This window comes from Mytilus californianus, unplaced genomic scaffold (genome assembly GCF_021869535.1).
Source record: "Mytilus californianus isolate M0D057914Y unplaced genomic scaffold, xbMytCali1.0.p SCAF_13, whole genome shotgun sequence".
Classification (NCBI taxonomy): domain Eukaryota; kingdom Metazoa; phylum Mollusca; class Bivalvia; order Mytilida; family Mytilidae; genus Mytilus; species Mytilus californianus.
This window is the reverse complement of record NW_026262615.1, coordinates 10034744-10055634: the sequence shown is the minus strand read 5'-3', so window position 1 is coordinate 10055634 and position 20891 is coordinate 10034744. Positions and strand designations below refer to the sequence as shown.

At 33.3% G+C, this 20891-nt stretch overlaps 1 protein-coding gene across 1 annotated transcript in view; it reads left to right on the top strand.

Annotated features, from left to right (window-relative positions):
* Window positions 1–5693: 5693 nt before the first annotated feature.
* Window positions 5694–20891, top strand: part of LOC127723140 (structural maintenance of chromosomes flexible hinge domain-containing protein 1-like) — a 121136-nt gene continuing 105938 nt past the window's right edge. Inside the window, exons 1-3 of the mRNA XM_052229641.1 lie at window positions 5694–5857; window positions 11933–12011; window positions 13515–13673. Of these exons, the coding sequence (XP_052085601.1) occupies window positions 5696–5857; window positions 11933–12011; window positions 13515–13673 (400 nt within the window). The 5' untranslated portion in view covers window positions 5694–5695. The remainder of the gene's footprint in view (window positions 5858–11932; window positions 12012–13514; window positions 13674–20891) is intronic.

Sequence of the window (20891 nt, the reverse complement as noted above, 5' to 3'; positions counted from 1 at the left end):
AAATACTACACACCCAATGCGTAGAGGGACCGTTTCAAAATATGAATTATATAATTGCGTTATCATTATACTTGATATTTAATAAACATTCACATTATTAAAAAACATATATGTTTTGTCAAAAGGCAAATAGATTCTAACATATGAATGATTTTAGAATGTAACCTAGTCTTTTTTTACTTTCAGATCTACAAATGAACTTTGCCGGATTGTTGAAATATACAAGGTCACGTGGTAGCCTTCCCATAGAGGGACCGTATCAAAGACAAAAAGTAACTACCTGTATAAATGATGGAAAATTTTCGAGACGTTCCGAGAATCGTGATTCCGAGGATATCGAGTGGCCCATAGACACATCCAAAACTCGCCAATATATAATGAGGGGTTCACGCAAAAATTATATAACAACACACAATTGATTTACACAAAAAAACCGTTAAAATTTCTTTTCATCGCGACTTCTATACATTGATTCTGTCTGTATGTGTTCTGCGACTTATCTTTCTTTACTGTCAACTAGTTTACTTAATTACTTCTATATATTAAGGAACTCGATATTAATTTTTGTTACAAAGCATACCGCGATACGAAAATAAAGGAATGTATTATGTTTGAGTTATTAACGCTTTTGATGTTTTAAATCAATTGCGTGCCTTTGATAAATGGTTCGTTCAGTTCGGTTGACATTACACGGCGTACGCCCTATATACGCCCACATGCACTTTTTTTGCAGAGACAAGTGCCTGTGTATACGCCTCTTGAATGGATCCGTCAGTTTGAAAGTGACTCAGGTTCTAACCAACATGCAGTATCGATTATCAATTTTAATAGTGCCTTTTGTTTTAATCTCAATTTAATAAAAAGTCTACTTTTCAGTGAGTTGTGGTTAACTTAATATAAAAAAAGGGAGATGTGGTATGATTGCCATTGAGACAACTATCCACCAAAGTTAAATGAAGTGGATGTAAAATGTAAAGGCGACCGTACGACCTTCAACATTGAGAAAAAAACAATACCGTATAGTCGGCTATAAAAGGCCCCGACATGAAAAATATAAAACAATTCAATTGAGAAAACTAGCTAACGGCCTAATCTATAAAAAAAAAAGAAAGAAAAACAAATATGACAGACATGAACCAACGACAACTTCTTAACTACATGCTCCTGACTTGGGACAGACACATAAAGAATGTGGCGGGGTTAAACATGTCTGTGAGCGCTCACCCCCTAACCTGCGACAGTGGTGTTACAGCACAACATAAGAACAAACTATTAAAATCAGTTGAAAATTAAGGGCTTAACTCGTCAGATCGATACAAAGGAGAAAACATCTAACAAAAACACAGAACGGACGTGGCAGTGTATTTATACATCCCTAACAATAAAAAGACACTGTTACTGACAGCTAGTTCTAATAAAAAATCATGTATCTAAGACTAATATATCAATCGATCAGTACATATCCAACATCCAATGAATTTAGTGTAAAGACGTCATTAACAGTGAGAAAACATGACCTTTTGCAATGCCAAAATATAGGTATCGACAGATTGTAGTACCAATGTGTATACCAAAAATATTCATCATGGTTTTAATTTACTGATAACAAAATCAATATTTATACCAATTTTGACAATATTCAAAGATATAATATCAGTGTTGAAATAGCAACCTTTCCGAATAAGTTTATTTAAAGGGTTGATAAGTAGTTTCCGGGCTTGGTAAACAACATCACAGTAAAATGTAGAATGCGCTATTCTGTTTGAAATAAGTTTTCTACGGGTACAGCTAAACTTGCAAACCAGATCTTTGTATCTATGGAAGAATAAGTAAAGGTTTTAAGTAATATGTGGTAACGATCGAAATCCCTGACTTAATAATTTACCAGTAACACATAAAATACGCTCATTGAAATCCAATACGCCACTACAGACACGGGCATAGCGAACGAACGGAAAATTGATATGCATATTCAGGACGAGAACATGTTAAGGTTATGTGAATATCAACTCTGTTTTGTACTAGACCGACACGCTAAGCTGGATTTTTAACGTGCTATTTTACAAGGTAACAGTCCGCAGGAAGCCATGTCACCTTACACGGACACATTATTCTAACTCCGAGCCGACCAGTCTTTGTTGTGTAGAGTTTCTGGTGTAAAACCGAAATATTCAAATCTAGGAAAGGACAGATAATATTTGATTTATTTAAAGTAAGTTCCTTTGGGTAAATTTCGGTAGTATATTTAGAGAATAAACTTGATTATTTAACGAAAAAATATCATCAAGATAACGGTAAGTGTGGTTGAATTTATCAATTAAATGGAATTTAGACGCGTCTTTACTGAGTTTGGTCATAAAGTGTGATTCATAACAGTACAAGAACAAGTCTGCTATTAAAGGGGCGCAATTGGTGCCCATAGGAATACCTACAACCTGTCGATAAACTGAATTGCCGAAACGTACATAAATATTATCAAGGAAAAATTAACAGCTTCAATCATCTCATCACAACTCCAGTAAGTATATCTAGCACATTTACCTTTCTCATTAGAGAAAAGGCTTTAAATGAGTTGCAGCAGATATATTTGCATTCAAATTATACCAAACTACCATTGATTAAATAGAAAAACTTTTGTTTGATAAGATTGTGTTGAAGTGTAGTGTAAAGAGTTGAAAAGTCAAAACTGTCAACAGAATCAAGCACGTAATTTATCTAAAACATCCAAAGAATGTTTTACACTCCAAAAATAGTTAATTCCACTATTTTCATATGTTCTATTACAAAAGTTAATGATAAGTTCTTTCATAGTAGTTACGGAACAAGTTAAAAGCACTGAAAGATTAGTTGTAGAACACTTACTAGAGGCCGAGATGAAACGATATGTTACTGTTTTTTGTGTAGTTTCGGTATCCAATACATAGTAGGGACCATCAAATGTTCAGAAGAGGCCTTAAGCTGTGATGTGGTTATGATATGTTTGTTTACTATATGACTCTCTGTGGAGCGCACATACTTGAATGTAGAAGAATTTAAAATTTCATTCTTAAGAACGTCCGTGTAATATTTACGGCATACTACCACCACATTGTTGGCTGCTTTGTCGGCCGGTACAAACACAAACCGCTTCAAAGTACTTGAAGTTTGTTTCTTATTCTAGAAATAGGCGTATTATGTACTCTTTTATTCATTTCTGAGTTATTTGCAAAATGTGATATTCGAATATCCACAACATTCAAACATTTATTCAAAAAAGAATCAAGAGATTTTTTATCAGATTTTCCCCGTTTACATCAATTTTTACAATACGATGAAAGAGCGTCTTTTGTGACCTGACGACACTGTTTCTAATCTATTTAAGATGGAGGACAACATTTTGGTCCTTTTTTCAAAAAGTTTTTAACCTCTCGGTCTTGAACGATATTGAGGTCCCCCGTAATAACATGGCCATAGTGATCATATCTAAAATTCGACGATTCACAGTCTCAAGTTAGAGGAGTATTATTTTCTACATTGACGTCTGATGGTACTGACGTATAATTAAAAAATTAACTTCTGCTGGGTTTTTTGTATATATGTATACGAAATAATAGGTCACCGTGGTTCTGAGTTATCAAAATAGGGAGGTGTATAAAGTTTTGAATGGTAGAGTCATTAAATATACTCGATAAGTTGATGAAATCAATACCTCTGTTAATATATTTAATTTTCGCAAAGTGCCTTTTATGATCTTCAGGTTTATCAATACGCGGGAACAGCCTATGCATGGTGGCAAAATGCTGTAATTATACGCGAATATTCATAGAGTGGGCTGAAGAACGCGATTGTGTCACATTCCTTGGAAATATCATGTAATTTGCTAATTGGTATTTGACCCAGTTTACATAATAATTGATTCCTACCATTGTTTTAAAATATATATAGGAGATCATCAAGTTTATAATTTATACGATGTTAAATTCGTTGATTTCGATTGATACGTTTGCCATGAGATCTATTATTACGTTGTATTTTATCAACAATATTCATGATATCAATAGAAGAAGTTTTAGATATGTTCCCTTGTCCCAGTATATTGTCATTTAGACCCAGGGGATATGCTATCTGCAGTCGTGTAATCAAAGACAGTTCGATAATTTTACGGGAATCTTCAAATTGTTTATGCGATTGCCCTTGTTGTTTCTTGATCGTTTCGAGTGGTTGGAATCTTATAAAATTAATATTGTGATTATGTTTGTGTTTGTGTTTACCTTAACGTTGGTAAATTATACTTTTGAATTTCTTATAGGTTTTCGGATGCGGTATAGATGTTCCTGTGTTCGTCTAAAAAATTCCCGTCCTGTTTGTCCTACATATTGTATACCGCACTTTGGCTTTGTTCTAGTAACCAGATTAATGAGGTTTTGAGTTTTTCATGTAATGTCACAGGAAAAGGAGAGCGAAAAAGCTCTCCCGTTCACTGTTAACCTAACAGTATTATTTGTGGATATCCACGTGCATTTTTATTTAATAATCTGGCTGCAGCAGCATTGCCACCTTTGACACAATTGTAAAAAAGTGCTAAACTTTTTAGAAGGGGAATTTCGATTGACGGCGGTTGAATTTATATTTGGAATGAGGTTTTTTGAGCACGTGAATATTCTTGAAGGATAGGTGTATTTTGTTTTCTTGCCATTTCGTAAGTTTAAAAAAAATCGCACCTGCTGTATCCAAAAAATATTTTTACAGTGTAGTGTATTAAAATTGGGACAAATTGTATCAAAATTATACAAAAGTGTGACAGACTGTCACTCAAATTAAGGACAATTATATGTATAATAGTTTGACAGCTTCAGATTTAGACATACTAATTATGACCTTTTCAAACTAAACCAGATCACTATACTTTACCTACATGTAACAGTTACCCCAAACTGTTTATACATGTAATTTCGCCTTCAGCCTAAATTTTCGAATGGATGATTTCAACTTGTAATCACCACTTGGAACTCTTGGTTTAAAAGCTTCCTTGTAAGCAGCAACCCTCTATCAAAAACTATGATAAGAATTGCAAGCTATGGAATACCGTATCAACCAGGACTCTGAGATATGATACTCCATTTGCAGGTGGAATGTTGCTACATAGACTGAATTGAAAGTTCAAAATTGGGAAGCCGAAATCGTCTATTTTGTCGTAAAGTTTTGTTTTCAACCGACCTTTATTGTCAATTCTTATATTTAAGTCAAAATATGAGGCAGACTTAACTGTATCTGTGTTGTATCCTTTATTTAAAGTTCGATTGGACAGACAATGTTCAAAAAACGGTCATCAAACTTTGAACTTATTCACGGTGAGAGGACTGGCATAGCGGAACGTGAGGTTGAAGGACAATGCTAGCTTTTTCATTCGTCCTAAGAACGTCATGTAAGCATATGAATAAAGGAACAAGTCGACAAGAAATGGAGCACAGTTGGTTCCCATATATGGGAATGCCGACTGTTTGTTGAAAACACGTCCTCCAAACGGAACAAATATTTTGTCGGAAAAATAATCAAGCTTGGCAATGTCGGTTTCAGGTAATTTTTTGTTTGAATCAGGTTTTTTTATTACATAATACGACTCATTGCTATTCGGAATTGCTATTCGTATCCGATTATTTTTCTCATTTACTGTAATAACATCCGGGCTAATTTTTGAACGCGGGGAATAACAAACATGGCCACCCCCAGAAAAAGCGTGGGGGTTGCATCTGCACAGCTAGAAGATGATGATGCATTCGTTTTCATATTTGATCGCAGAGACAAGGACGTCCCGGAGGTCAAAATACCTACTGGAGGACTTTGGAATTATGATGACTTTGTGAAACGGGTCCGAGAGGTGGGTTTTTCGCTAGGTGTCTGTCATGTCTGTTTCAGACTCAGTGTTTGTTTACAAACAAAGTCATAATCTGAAACGACAAGAAGCATAGTAATCGAGGAACAAATTGCATAACGTTGGAAGAATAGCAGATGTTAGAGATCGAGCTGAGATTCACATAATCTAGCTCTCCTGGATGTGTTACAAAGTTTCTAGACCAACTTCAATGGGAATCACTGCAGCACAGGCTATGGAAACAGAGTCTTGTGCTATGTTACAAGACCCAACACCATTTGATTGCCATTGATCCAGTCAAATATTACACATCAGGTAACAGTAGGACCAGAGTCAACTACAAATTTAGACAAACTAGAGTGAAGAGGGATGTCTACTATCACTCATTCTTCCCAAGAACAACTAGTGAGTGGAATAAACTTCCTGAATCTGTAGTGGAGTCCAGATCACTAGAGGACTTCAAGACCAGAGTGAATGCCATCTCCTAGACCCAGCCACATCTGAAATAGACAACAGGATAACCAGTGTATATAGTTGTAATAATCTAAGCTTATTAATTTATTGTAAATACCATCCAGATTTCCCTGGACTTTTACTTTTGGCCAGAGGATTGGCCTCCTGTCTGTTTGAGATGCGCCCAAGTCAATTACACTTTACGACAGAGTTCGACTTGTATTCGGGAAGAAGAAGAATCCATACGCCAAATCAAACACAGTACCACTTAAATACAAAACATTTAAGATCCAGTATTCATCAACCAATCAATATAAAAAGTCATCAGAACTGTTGTCGACTGGAACAAGCTTGAAGACAGGATAGTGGTAGCAACCGAAGGCTTCAAAGCAACACTATATAGCCGCACTCAGAAATAATTGCGTTATCTATACCCATTGTAATAAAGTCCAGTACCCATACAGATACAGATATAAAATCTGTGATACAAGTGATTTCTGCATGTTTATACATGAACACTAACTTGACACAGATACTCCTTGTAAACAATGAATTGAAATTAAAGTAGAATGACCCATTCGCTATTCATATGCCCCAAGGTAGGCAACGGGGCATTAAGTGTTACCCTTGACAGTCTGTCCGTCCTTCTGTCCATCCCATTTTTGTTTCCACACTTAAGTTTTCCTCAACTAAGTTTTCTGAAACTCATACACAATGCTAAGAACCAAAACTCGCAGACAAAGTTGGAATTTAGGTAGTGAGTTGCTTACAATACTAGAGTTGTGCCCTTTATTACTTGGAAAATTTCAGAATTTTTTTCATTTCCACCTTCCTAAGTTTATAGTATCATCCAAATTTTGGGAAACTCATACACAATGCTAAGAACCACAACAGGCAGACAGAGTTTGAATTATCATTCCAGAGTTATGTCTCTTTAAACTTGGAAAATTGCAAAGCTTGAGCAGGGGCATTTGTGTCTTTAGACACATTCTTCTTTTATTATTTATTTTTATCAAATATGGAAAAAAAGTGATATGGTGTGAAGGGATTTAAAAAGGGGCTGTTCAGAAACCAGAACTAAACACATATTTTTAGTTGGCCTTATTGATACAGTTGAATCTCGTTGTGTCGAAAAACTCGGATGAGTCGAAGTAATTGCTCGGTCCTGGTAAAATTCCTGTTTGATCAACGCATATTTACCTCTGATGAGTCAAATTTGTTTGATTTGAATACTCGGTTAAGTGGAGTCTTTATAGCCCTGTGGATATAAAATAAATGTAAATTGACCCCAATGTCTCGAAGTTAGACTAAGAATTTTCTACAGATGCAGACTTTATGATAACAATTCTCATCGGATGCATTTCTTATGCAACCTAATCATTTTCAAAAAAGAGAATTAAAGCTGTGTAAACATATTTGTTTGTATAACACTTAAAATGACATGTTTATGGTAACCAGGTAATAAACACCTTTGTTGATTGTCCAAGCGAAACTTTAGAGTGTTGAACATATTTCACCTGGCATAAAAACGAAACGAATTTAAATGACCCAAGCCGAGATTAAATGAATCTTAAAAATAAAAATCACCGAAATACAATAAATAAAAGGATATAAGACAACTATGATCAATTTAAAATAAATGAATGAAAACAGACCACTCTCTTCATGCTCTTATCATCAGAGATCTTTCTGAACTTATTTTGTTTCCACAAGTGATTTCGTAATTTATGGTGACTGACCTTTGTATATATTTGTGTATTGATTTTATTTGTGAATGTTTTGTATCTGTCCTTGTGTGTTAAATTAATATGAGGGACCAAAAAATATTAAATACACAATCATAAAGTGTCATATAAAAAAGGCACACTGTTTAAAATATCTAGTTTACACAAATCTCATACTGTATTTCATGGATCAGTGTTCTAGGATTTTTATACTATCAAAAATTCACTTTCCCACAAGTTAAAATGAACTTTCCCTGAATTTTATACTATTTTAAAAATGTTTTTTATATTTTTGTTATTCCTTTTATAACATATTTATACATGTAGCATGTGTAGTTCAATTTGAAATTATGAACTCTGTTATTTCCTTTGAAATTAATTAGCTTGTCTAACTACACAATGTAGCTTGTGATTGTGTTGACAATTCAATGTCATGTTCATCTAGATATACAAACCATTTGATGGAATATATATAAATGTTAAATTACATCAGTAATACAAATGTATTGGCACAAAAAAGGGATAATATCGTCAAACATTACACGCAAAAAATCACGAATTTGAGAACCGGATATTAAATCTTTTACTGTTTGCGTTCCAGTTATTAGATTATTGCGTCTAGATCGGATGGATACTTGACATCGAGGATTTGCCTTGCTTAGCTGGCAAGCGTATTTACAATGTATGACAGTGATCGTGAAACACATTCGCACGTTTTTCTCCCCCAAACTTTAGAACCCCTGCATCATGGCTGCATGATTTACACCAACAACAACGATGTCGCTTTGAGACTTTGATTGAAATAAAAGAATACAAACGGTTACATCGATCGTTTGATCTGTATGAATAGGAAGTTTCTGTAATTTAATTTTTCTTGCCCACGGACAACAAATGTTTGAATTTCCACTTTCCCATGACCTAAATCAACTTGCCACGGGTGACGGGAAAGGGGAATTCTAGAACACTGTAGATTCCAAATTTATGACGACACACTTGACCTAAGATGAGTAGAACCTTGGATACATGTTTATTGTAAGTCGAATACTTTTGTCTGGGCCCTTTGACTTTGACATAACGAGGTTCGACTATTTGTTAATGATATAAAGTTGTACTTAAAAAATCTTTGTTTTTCTAGCCTACCAGTACAAGCATCCAAGAAATACTATAAACCAGGATGGGTACTCCATTACACAGCCCAGGACCAGTCCCTACCTCACCTCGCTGTGTATTTAGACCATTTCCTGTTACATAATATTTTTCATTTGAATTGTTTCACATTTTGTCATTTAAGGTCCATTTTAAGATGTGTATAAGGTATGGGTTTTGCTTATTGTTGAAAGCTGTTAATTGATCTACAATTGCTAAGATCCATGTTATTTGGACTCTGTTTGAAAGTTGTCTCATTAAGTTTACCATACTACATCCCCTTATTTTATGTTAAATACTTTTTTGGTATCTGTATCCGGAGCAATTTTTTGATTTGGCAGCACACTGAACTTTGTAAGACATAGCATGAGCAAAATTGTATTAATGCCAAGTTCTCTTCTAAATTAAGTTTGAAGATCTATTAGCATTGAAAATATCCTTTCAACCTCTGCATTACTGACTGGTAGCACAAGGCAAGTTAAGATAAGTTTGACATTTGTTGTATGAAATTGAAAGCGTTTGTCCATTCTTGCCAAAATTTACATGAGTATTTTTTTCTCTTTTTGTGTCCCCTCACTTCCTTTTAAGCTATGAGCTTCATTTGAGATTATAAAGAATGACAGAAAAGTACAAGATGCACTCACCAGAAAGTGAACAGCCGGTGAACAAGAAATCATGACTAACTAACAATTGTGTAAACCACCATACATTCAGAGTGAGCAGGTGGCAATTTCCAAATATCAAAAGATTCTAACTTGACAGAAAACATTTGGATGCTCCTATAAGAGTACACACCTATGGTACTGTAAAACAATTAGCATTTCCACGAGTCTATTTATTACATGAAAGTATAGAAGAAAAGTACTAGTGGTTATTTTGGTGAGTTGAATGAATAAGCCACTCAGGAGGATGAAAAAAAAAAGGTTTCTCACTGGACCAGTGTTCTCCCCAGGCCCTTAAAGGACCGCGGGCCGGCGATGTATAATTATTTATTACCGTGGTGGTATCGGTCTTACCGTGATGTTTAATTTTTGTCCTTGGTGCTAAAATTTTCAGTAAAAAAATCGTAAATCAGTAAAGTTTTAAACGATTTGTTACATCTTTTCCGTGTGGTATAAAATTCCAGATGAAATTTGACGAGTTCAAACCAGTTAAACCTAGATTGTTTACACCATGTGATTGATTTACCTTATGAGGTTAACCTTGTTGATTGGATTTAATTGATGTAATTAACACTTGTTACATAATTCTTTTGTGTTTTAATTAAGAGATCATAACTTTATGATCACAGATAACTATTTTATGGCTTCCCTCACCACCCAAGCGCTGACCAGTGACAAGTCGGCAAATATACTTTGTACACAAACAGTGTGGACCCGATAGTTTTACACACGCCGGTACATTTTTTGTAGATCTTTACGCATAAATGACAATTATACATTTCTCAATTCTTATATTATAGTATTATATGTCTCTGATTAAACCATGGCCAAAATTATCTTTAGTTATGACATAGTTATTGCATGATCATGATGATAGTCAGGTTACAAGCTATCATAGTATCTGTCAACAGAAGGACATTGTACATATTACATGACCCAGTTAGTTCACGTAGAATGTTCAAGTTGATCTACAAGTGATTGCAATACATTTTGTATATTCTATTTCATAAATAAAAATTCATGACTGAACATTCAAACTGGATAACTTTATCAAAAATTAATGAATCGCAGAAGTAATCTAGCAAATTTTATTCATAATATAAAAAAGAAGATGTGGTATGATTGCCAATGAGACAACTCTCCACAAGAGACCAAATGACACAGAAATTAACAACTATAGGTCACTGTACGACAGCACATGTTAAATCTATTTATATCTACTTCCTGTCATTTAGGCGGGAAAATAGGGAGACTTTGTTGTTGACATTGAATATGGTTACTTGTAGATCTATAGACCCAGAGTATATGTCTCGGATAGACCTAAGATAAATTTATAGATTTAGGAATTCTTTTTAAATGGATCATGACAAATAAAGATTTAGATTTCAGTGCAGTATGAAGTCTGTATTAATGTTTACATGAAATTCATGGTAAAATGTTTAAAAATTGATGAAAAACTTCTTTTTATTAAATTTAAGATAGAAACTGGTTCAAATAATGAAATTATATTTGCGCATGTTAATTTTATATCTCCTTATCATGCTTATGACAAGAATCATTTCACATACAACAACTTTCTTTTTAGAAACTAGAAAGTTTTTTAAATTGAACATTTTTAGTCTCCTTTGAATGATATCTTATTTTTATTGATCATGGATTTTATAAAAGATTTAATTACTTTAAATTTAGATGAATATTGTGTAATGAATCCTGTTTTATTTATTTAAAAATAAATATTAAAGTATACAAACTGTTTATTGATTTACTTCTTTTTTACCAATAATTTTCTGACTCAATGTCTACATAACACAGTACCACAGTATTAAAACAAAACAAGAGACATAAAAACTGCAGTAACTAGAAATAAAGCTAAGCTACGAGGCAAGACTGATTGTATGAATCATTTCACTAAGCTGTTGACACACGTTACCCTGGTGCTATCGAAAAATCCTGGGGAGAACACTGCACTGGACATCACAGTGCATTTTGATTTGTTCCTTACAAGCAAAGCATTTCGTTGTGTCCACACTTGTTGATAAATTATATTTGTCAGATTTGTATACAAAGTCTATGTAACAAGTATTTATATTTTTCAGACTATTGGAATAAAGAAGAATGAAAAATTTGTCATTGCTACAACAAACAGAGAAGAAATTAAAGATGATCCATCATGGGGTAAAAGTTTTATCAGCTAAGACTTCAAAAAGACAATAAATGTCAAAAATATTTGTTTGATTATGAACTCAGTACCTACCATGAGCAACATGATGGGTTCCAGTAGTTGAGCTAGATTTTTTTTACCATACCTGATCAGCTGAGATCACCCCAAGTTTGAGGTTGCGTACATATTGCTCAGACTTTAGTTTTCTATGTGATGTTTTGTGGACTTGTTTGAACTAATGTTACTGTAAATTCAGAAATATTTGCATGAATTTATTATTGTGATTGTTGAAATTTCTTTAAATAACTGAGATGATTTATTGCAATTTCATTAGATTGTGGCATACAATATGTTAATTTAATTTAAAATGGTAGTTTTTATTTAGAAACACCTATCCTGTTGCAATACCCAGTGTGTATATGAAAGAAGATGTTGGGTATCTATCAAAGACAGTCAGGGGTACTACTTGTACAAGTAATCTTTATTTACTTGAAGAAGTAAAATAAAATATACTTATATAAGTTAATTATAATGTTTGAATAATCTCCCCTTAATTTTCTCAAAAATTCACTTGTATAAGTAAATTTTTTTTACAATCCCACAAAAATTCTCAAGTTTTGAGATGTAAAAACATGCCTTTAATGATTTTTCCCAGGTTAGCTCATACTTTTTGATTAGAGTTCAATGTTTCATCTCATTAATTCAACAATGAAACTGATTGCACAAAGATCTTAAGTATTTACGCAAGGCCTTCAAAAATTGCTCCTTGGGGGCTTGTAAATGAGCAGTGTTCTGAAGATAGCAGACAAATGATATTTTCATTGTCCATGAAATTACACTTTAATGATTAGTTAAGACATCTGCAAAGGACAGACAATTTAAAATTCTATTAGAACAAAGAAGTTCTTAGAATTCAAGAAAAGAAGATAGGATGATTTTTTCACTTATACATTATAAGTAAAAAAATCTGAATGTCTAAGGGACATAACTAAGCCAATTATTTTTTTACCTATACAAGTAAATAAAATACACTTGTATAAGTATCCTACAAATTTACTTATATAAGTATATTAATATTACTTCTTCAAGTAAATAAGAATTACTTGTACAAGTAGTACCCCTGACTGAAAGAGATAGCAACTAAACAAAAACATCAATAGTCAAAGTAGAGGTCAACATATAGTCTTTAACAACAGACAGGTGTATTTACAATATGTCGGGCTCGAAATTATCCATTGTCTAAATGGTATTTTATGATATGATAGTTGTTGTTTTGGCTTTTCCATTAAAATGTATGTGGGAGGGAAGGAAGGGACTTTCAAAATATCCCTACAAAAAAGAACCATTTTTTAGATAATTTTGCATAATGGTAATGGACGCATACTGAAAAAAGACCCATGACCCACATTCAATAATTAAACTTCCCTTCCGACCCTCCCACATACATTTTAATGGAATAGCCCTTAGGATTCTATTTAAATTTTAATGATGTATCATAATTACATTTAATATTTCAGACATTATTGATAAAGGTGACACATTGTATGTATTGAAATCCATTAACCAAGAGTTATGTGCCCCTGCTAAAGAGAGAGTCAACTTCCTGCCTCATTATGATACCATTGTTAAGGGAGGCATGTACGAGTATTATGCATCTGAGGGACAGAATCCATTACGTAAGTACACATTGTTAAGGGAGGCATGTATGAGTACTATGCAGGGGTTCAAATTTACTTTAGGCAATGGAAGGTCTAGGACCTTTGACCAAAAGTACTTAAAGGTCCTCCTTTATACCTTGAAGGTCCAATTTTTATTGGAAATTCAATTTATAAAAAATCGAAAATGCTTACCATTCCAAAGCACTCACCATATCTTACTACATTAACCTAATTTTTTTCTGAATTTCTTTAATAAATTCAGTCAGAAAAAGGCTGCCCCTTTCCCCAACACTATACACTGTGTTAAATAACACTTTGTACCTTTTAAAATGTTTTGGTTTCAATTGCTGCTTTAGAACACACTGGCTTAACTTTGTGTCAAATAACAGTTTCGTTTTCAAACTTGGGGTCAGTTTCTTTTAACCACATTTTTGGCAAGATATATAGATGCTGGGAGGAAATTTTTCATCATGATTTTTTATGGGGTAAAGTTTTAAAATTTTGTCTAACGAACCAGGGCACTTTCCCTTTCATTATGTTCTCTTTTTTCCTGTCATATATTTGGTCTTTAGTCAGATCCTGTCTTTGGGCTGCGTTAAGCCCTTTCATCAATCACACCCGCTGTATCACCCGTTTCATCAGGGTTTCTTTTGGAAGAAGTCACCCCAAAACCAAACAGACTCATACCATTTACTAGTTATGTTCTAATACTATATTCTCCAGTTTCCCGGTATCTTGTATGAAGACCTGTCATGTGACTTCACATCAAATTCATTGTGAAGAATTTAAGCAATCACATAAGTTTCCTTTCAGTAAAGTTGCATATTTTAAGATTATTTTTATACTACATTTTTATATTTTTGTTCAAAATGCTTTTGTAATTGTTTTAATCTGCAAAAATACAAAATTCCGTCGGTTGTAACTAACTACCGGTGGGAAGGTCCGAATCTGTAAATGGAAGGTCTCGGACCTCAGATCACCACTAATTTGAACCCCTGCTATGCTTCTGAGAGACAGAATTCATTCCGCCGTGGCGGTGGGGGTATTAAGTTTTACCCTTGTCCGTCTGTACGTACGTACGCACGTCCCAAAATTGGTTTCCGTTCTCTAACTTGAGTTTGCCTCAACCAAATGTTATACACAATGCTTATTACCACAAAACACAGATCAAGTTTGAATTTTGGTGGCGTCACTTTAACCGTTCTAGAGTTATGCCCCTTTATAAATGGAAAAATTGCAAAATTTTTATTTTCTTCTAAATATCAAGTAATTTTTATACGACCGCAAAAAAATTTTTGTGGTCGTATATTGGTATGACGTTGGCGTCGGCATCGTCGTCGTCCAGCATCGTCGTCCGAATACGCATTAGTTTTCGCACTCTAACTTTAGTTTAAGTGAATGGATCTCTATGAAATTTTACCATAAGGTTCAATACCACAAAAGGAAGGTGGGGATTGATTTTGGGGGTTATGGTACCAACAGTTAAGGAATTAGGGGCCAAAAAGGGGCCAAAAATAAGCATTTTCTAGTTTCCAGACAATATCTGTGGAATGGTGTATGGATCTCTCTGAAATTATACTACAAGTTTCCATACCACAAAGGGATGGTTAGGATTTGCTTTGGGGGGTTATTGCTCAAACCGTTTAAGAATTAGGGGCAAAAAAGGGGGAAAAACAAGGTTGTCCTCATTAATGGACAAATACTTTAGTACAAAACATAATTTAAAGCAGTGTAAGGGAGATAAATCAAATACATCATTGAAATTATCTCCCTTACACTGCTTTTAAATTATGTATAAAGTAATGGTTAATGAACAATTAAGATAATTTAAAACTGTAAGGGAGGTAATCCAAATGCAACGTTTTGGTTACTTCCCTTACACTGCTTTTAAATTATGTTTAAAGAAATGCATATTTGTAAAGGAAGACCAGTATGACGCATTAGATTTGTAAAATCTTTGACCACATTTATTTATTTGTTATGCCGAATCTAACCGTGTATTTAGATTTTTAATTTCGGGTCCGGTTTTCAAATTGGTCTACATTAAGGTCCAAAGGGTCCAAAATTAAACTTTGTTTGATTTTAACAAAAATTGAATATATGGGGTTCTTTGATATGCTGAATCTAAACATGTATTTAGATTTTTGATTTCTGGCCCAGTTTTCAAGTTGGTCCAAATTGGGGTCCAAAATTAAACTTTGTTTGATTTCAACAAAAATTGAATATATGGGGTTCTTTGATATGCTGAATCTAAACATGTATTTAGATTTTTGATTTCTGGCCCAGTTTTCAAGTTGGTCAAAATTGGGGTCCAAAATTAAACTTTGTTTGATTTCAACAAAAATTGAATATGTGGGGTTCTTTGATATGCTGAATCTAACCATGTATTTAGATTTTTTATTTGTGGACCCCGCTATCAAATTGGTTCATATTGAGGTCAAAAGGGTCCAAAATTAAACTTTGTTTGATTTCATCAAAAATTGAATTATTGGGGTTCTTTGATATGCCAAATCTAACCGTGTATTTAGATTTTTAATTTTGGGTCCCGTTTTTTAAATTGGTCTACATTAAGGTCCAAAGGGTCCAAAATTAAACTTAGTTTGATTTTAACAAAAATTGAATTCTTGGGGTTCTTTGATATGCTGAATCTAAACATGTGTTTAGATTTTTGATTATGGGCCCAGTTTTCAAGTTGGTCCAAGTTGGGGTCCAAAATTAAACTTTGTTTGATTTCAACAAAAATTGAATATATGGGGTTCTTTGATATGCTGAATCTAAACATGTATTTAGATTTTAGTTTTTGGCCCAGTTTTCAAGTTGGTCCAAATTGGGGTCCAGATTAAACTTTGTTTGATTTCAACAAAAATTGAATATATGGGGTTCTTTGATATGCTGAATCTTACCATGTATTTAGATTTTTTATTTGTGGGCCTGCTATCAAATTGGTTCATATTGAGGTCAAAAGGGTCCAAAATTAAACTTTGTTTGATTTCATCAAAAATTGAATTATTGGGGTTCTTTAATATGCCAAATCTAACTGTGTTTTTCGATTTTTAATTTTGGGTCCCGTTTTTTAAATTGGTCTACATTAAGGTCCAAAGGGTCCAAAATTAAACTTAGTTTGATTTTAACAAAAATTGAATTCTTGGGGTACTTTGATATGCTGAATCTAAACATGTGTTTAGATTTTTGATTATGGGACCAGTTTTCAAGTTTGTCCAAGTTGGGGTCCAAAATTAAACTTTGTTTGATTTCAACAAAAATTGAATATATGGGGTTCTTTGATATGCTGAATCTAAACATGTATTTAGATTTTTGATTTCTGGCCCAGTTTTCAAGTTGGTCAAAATTGGGGTCCAAAATTAAACTTTGTTTGATTTCAACAAAAATTGAATATGTGGGGTTCTTTGATATGTTGAATCTAACCATGTATTTAGATTTTTTATTTGTGGACCCCGCTATCAAATTGGTTCATATTGAGGTCAAAAGGGTCCAAAATTAAACTTTGTTTGATTTCATCAAAAATTGAATTATTGGGGTTCTTTGATATGCCAAATCTAACCGTGTATTTAGATTTTTAATTTTGGGTCCCGTTTTTTAAATTGGTCTACATTAAGGTCCAAAGGGTCCAAAATTAAACTTAGTTTGATTTTAACAAAAATTGAATTCTTGGGGTTCTTTGATATGCTGAATCTAAACATGTGTTTAGATTTTTGATTATGGGCCCAGTTTTCAAGTTGGTCAAAATTGGGGTCCAAAATTAAACTTTGTTTGATTTCAACAAAAATTGAATATGTGGGGTTCTTTGATATGTTGAATCTAACCATGTATTTAGATTTTTTATTTGTGGACCCCGCTATCAAATTGGTTCATATTGAGGTCAAAAGGGTCCAAAATTAAACTTTGTTTGATTTCATCAAAAATTGAATTATTGGGGTTCTTTGATATGCCAAATCTAACCGTGTATTTAGATTTTTAATTTTGGGTCCCGTTTTTTAAATTGGTCTACATTAAGGTCCAAAGGGTCCAAAATTAAACTTAGTTTGATTTTAACAAAAATTGAATTCTTGGGGTTCTTTGATATGCTGAATCTAAACATGTGTTTAGATTTTTGATTATGGGCCCAGTTTTCAAGTTGGTCCAAGTTGGGGTCCAAAATTAAACTTTGTTTGATTTCAACAAAAATTGAATATATGGGGTTCTTTGATATGCTGAATCTAAACATGTATTTAGATTTTAGTTTTTGGCCCAGTTTTCAAGTTGGTCCAAATTGGGGTCCAGATTAAACTTTGTTTGATTTCAACAAAAATTGAATATATGGGGTTCTTTGATATGCTGAATCTTACCATGTATTTAGATTTTTTATTTGTGGGCCTGCTATCAAATTGGTTCATATTGAGGTCAAAAGGGTCCAAAATTAAACTTTGTTTGATTTCATCAAAAATTGAATTATTGGGGTTCTTTAATATGCCAAATCTAACTGTGTTTTTCGATTTTTAATTTTGGGTCCCGTTTTTTAAATTGGTCTACATTAAGGTCCAAAGGGTCCAAAATTAAACTTAGTTTGATTTTAACAAAAATTGAATTCTTGGGGTACTTTGATATGCTGAATCTAAACATGTGTTTAGATTTTTGATTATGGGACCAGTTTTCAAGTTTGTCCAAGTTGGGGTCCAAAATTAAACTTTGTTTGATTTCAACAAAAATTGAATATATGGGGTTCTTTGATATGCTGAATCTAAACATGTATTTAGATTTTTGATTTCTGGCCCAGTTTTCAAGTTGGTCAAAATTGGGGTCCAAAATTAAACTTTGTTTGATTTCAACAAAAATTGAATATGTGGGGTTCTTTGATATGTTGAATCTAACCATGTATTTAGATTTTTTATTTGTGGACCCCGCTATCAAATTGGTTCATATTGAGGTCAAAAGGGTCCAAAATTAAACTTTGTTTGATTTCATCAAAAATTGAATTATTGGGGTTCTTTGATATGCCAAATCTAACCGTGTATTTAGATTTTTAATTTTGGGTCCCGTTTTTTAAATTGGTCTACATTAAGGTCCAAAGGGTCCAAAATTAAACTTAGTTTGATTTTAACAAAAATTGAATTCTTGGGGTTCTTTGATATGCTGAATCTAAACATGTGTTTAGATTTTTGATTATGGGCCCAGTTTTCAAGTTGGTCCAAGTTGGGGTCCAAAATTAAACTTTGTTTGATTTCAACAAAAATTGAATATATGGGGTTCTTTGATATGCTGAATCTAAACATGTATTTAGATTTTAGTTTTTGGCCCAGTTTTCAAGTTGGTCCAAATTGGGGTCCAGATTAAACTTTGTTTGATTTCAACAAAAATTGAATATATGGGGTTCTTTGATATGCTGAATCTTACCATGTATTTAGATTTTTTATTTGTGGGCCTGCTATCAAATTGGTTCATATTGAGGTCAAAAGGGTCCAAAATTAAACTTTGTTTGATTTCATCAAAAATTGAATTATTGGGGTTCTTTAATATGCCAAATCTAACTGTGTTTTTCGATTTTTAATTTTGGGTCCCGTTTTTTAAATTGGTCTACATTAAGGTCCAAAGGGTCCAAAATTAAACTTAGTTTGATTTTAACAAAAATTGAATTCTTGGGGTACTTTGATATGCTGAATCTAAACATGTGTTTAGATTTTTGATTATGGGACCAGTTTTCAAGTTTGTCCAAGTTGGGGTCCAAAATTAAACTTTGTTTGATTTCAACAAAAATTGAATATATGGGGTTCTTTGATATGCTGAATCTAACCATGTATTTTGATTTTGGACATTGGACCACAATAGGTAAATTAAAAAAATTCAAGTTCTTAGACCACATTCTTTCTGTGTCAGAAACCTATATGCTGTGTCAAATATTTAATCACAATCCAAATTCAGAGCTGTATCAAGCTTGAATGTTGTGTCCATACTTGCCCCAACTGTTCAGGGTTCGACCTCTGCGGTCGTATCAAGCTGCGCCCAGCGAAGCATTTTATTAAAATTGGAGTTATCTTTCTTTGTCCATGATTAAACTTAAATCAACTACAATCAATGCTTTATACAATGCAATGTTTAATTTTGACTTCCACTGATAAAACACAGATCAAGTTGAATTTGGGTAGTGTCACTTTAACCATTATTGAGTTATGCCCCTTTATAAATTGAAAGATTGAAATATTTTTAGTTTCCATTCTGTAACTTAAGTTTGCCCCAAACAAACATTATGAAACCTATACACAATATTCATTACCACAAAACTAAGATCAAGTACAAATTTTTTGTTTCCGTTTTCTAACTTTAGTTTGCCTCAACCAAATGTTATGAAACTTATACACAATGCTTATTACTACATAATACAGATTAAGTATGAAATTTGGTGGCAACACTTTTACCATTCTTGAGTTAAGTCCATTTATAAACATAAAAAATGCTGAATTTTTCGTTTCCGTTCTCTAACTTTAGTTTATTTTTAGCTCACCTGGCCCAAAGGGCCAAGTGAGCTTTTCTCATCACTTGGTGTCCGTTGTCTGTAGTCGTCGTCCGTCGTCGTTAACTTTTACAAAAATCTTCTCCTCTGAAACTACTGGGCCAAATTTGACCAAACTTGGCCACAATCATCATTGGGGTATCTAGTTTAAAAAATGTGTCCGGTGACCCGGCCAACCAACCAAGATGGCCACCATGGCTAAAAATAGAACATAGGGGTAAAATGTAGATTTTGGCTTATATCTCTGAAACCAAAGCATTTAGAGCAAATCTGACATGGGGTAAAATTGTTTATCAGGTCAAGATCTATCTGCCCTGAAATTTTCAGATGAATCGGACAACCCGTTGTTGGGTTGCTGCCCCTGAATTTGTAATTTTAAGGAAATTTTGCCGTTTTTGGTTATTATCTTGAATATTATTATAGATAGAGATAAACTGTAAACAGCAATAATGTTCAGCAAAGTAAGATCTACAAATAAGTCAACTTGACCAAAATGGTCAGTTGACCCCTTAAGGAGTTATTGCTCTTTATAGTCAATTTTTAACCATTTTTCGTAAATTTTTGTAATCTTTTACAAAAATCTTCTCCTCTGAAACTACTAAGACAAATTTAACCAAACTTGTCCACAATCATCATTAGGGTATTTAGTTTAAAAAATGTGTCCGATGACCCCGCCCGCAAACCAAGATGGCCGACATGGCTAAAAAATAGTACATAGGGTAAAATGCAGT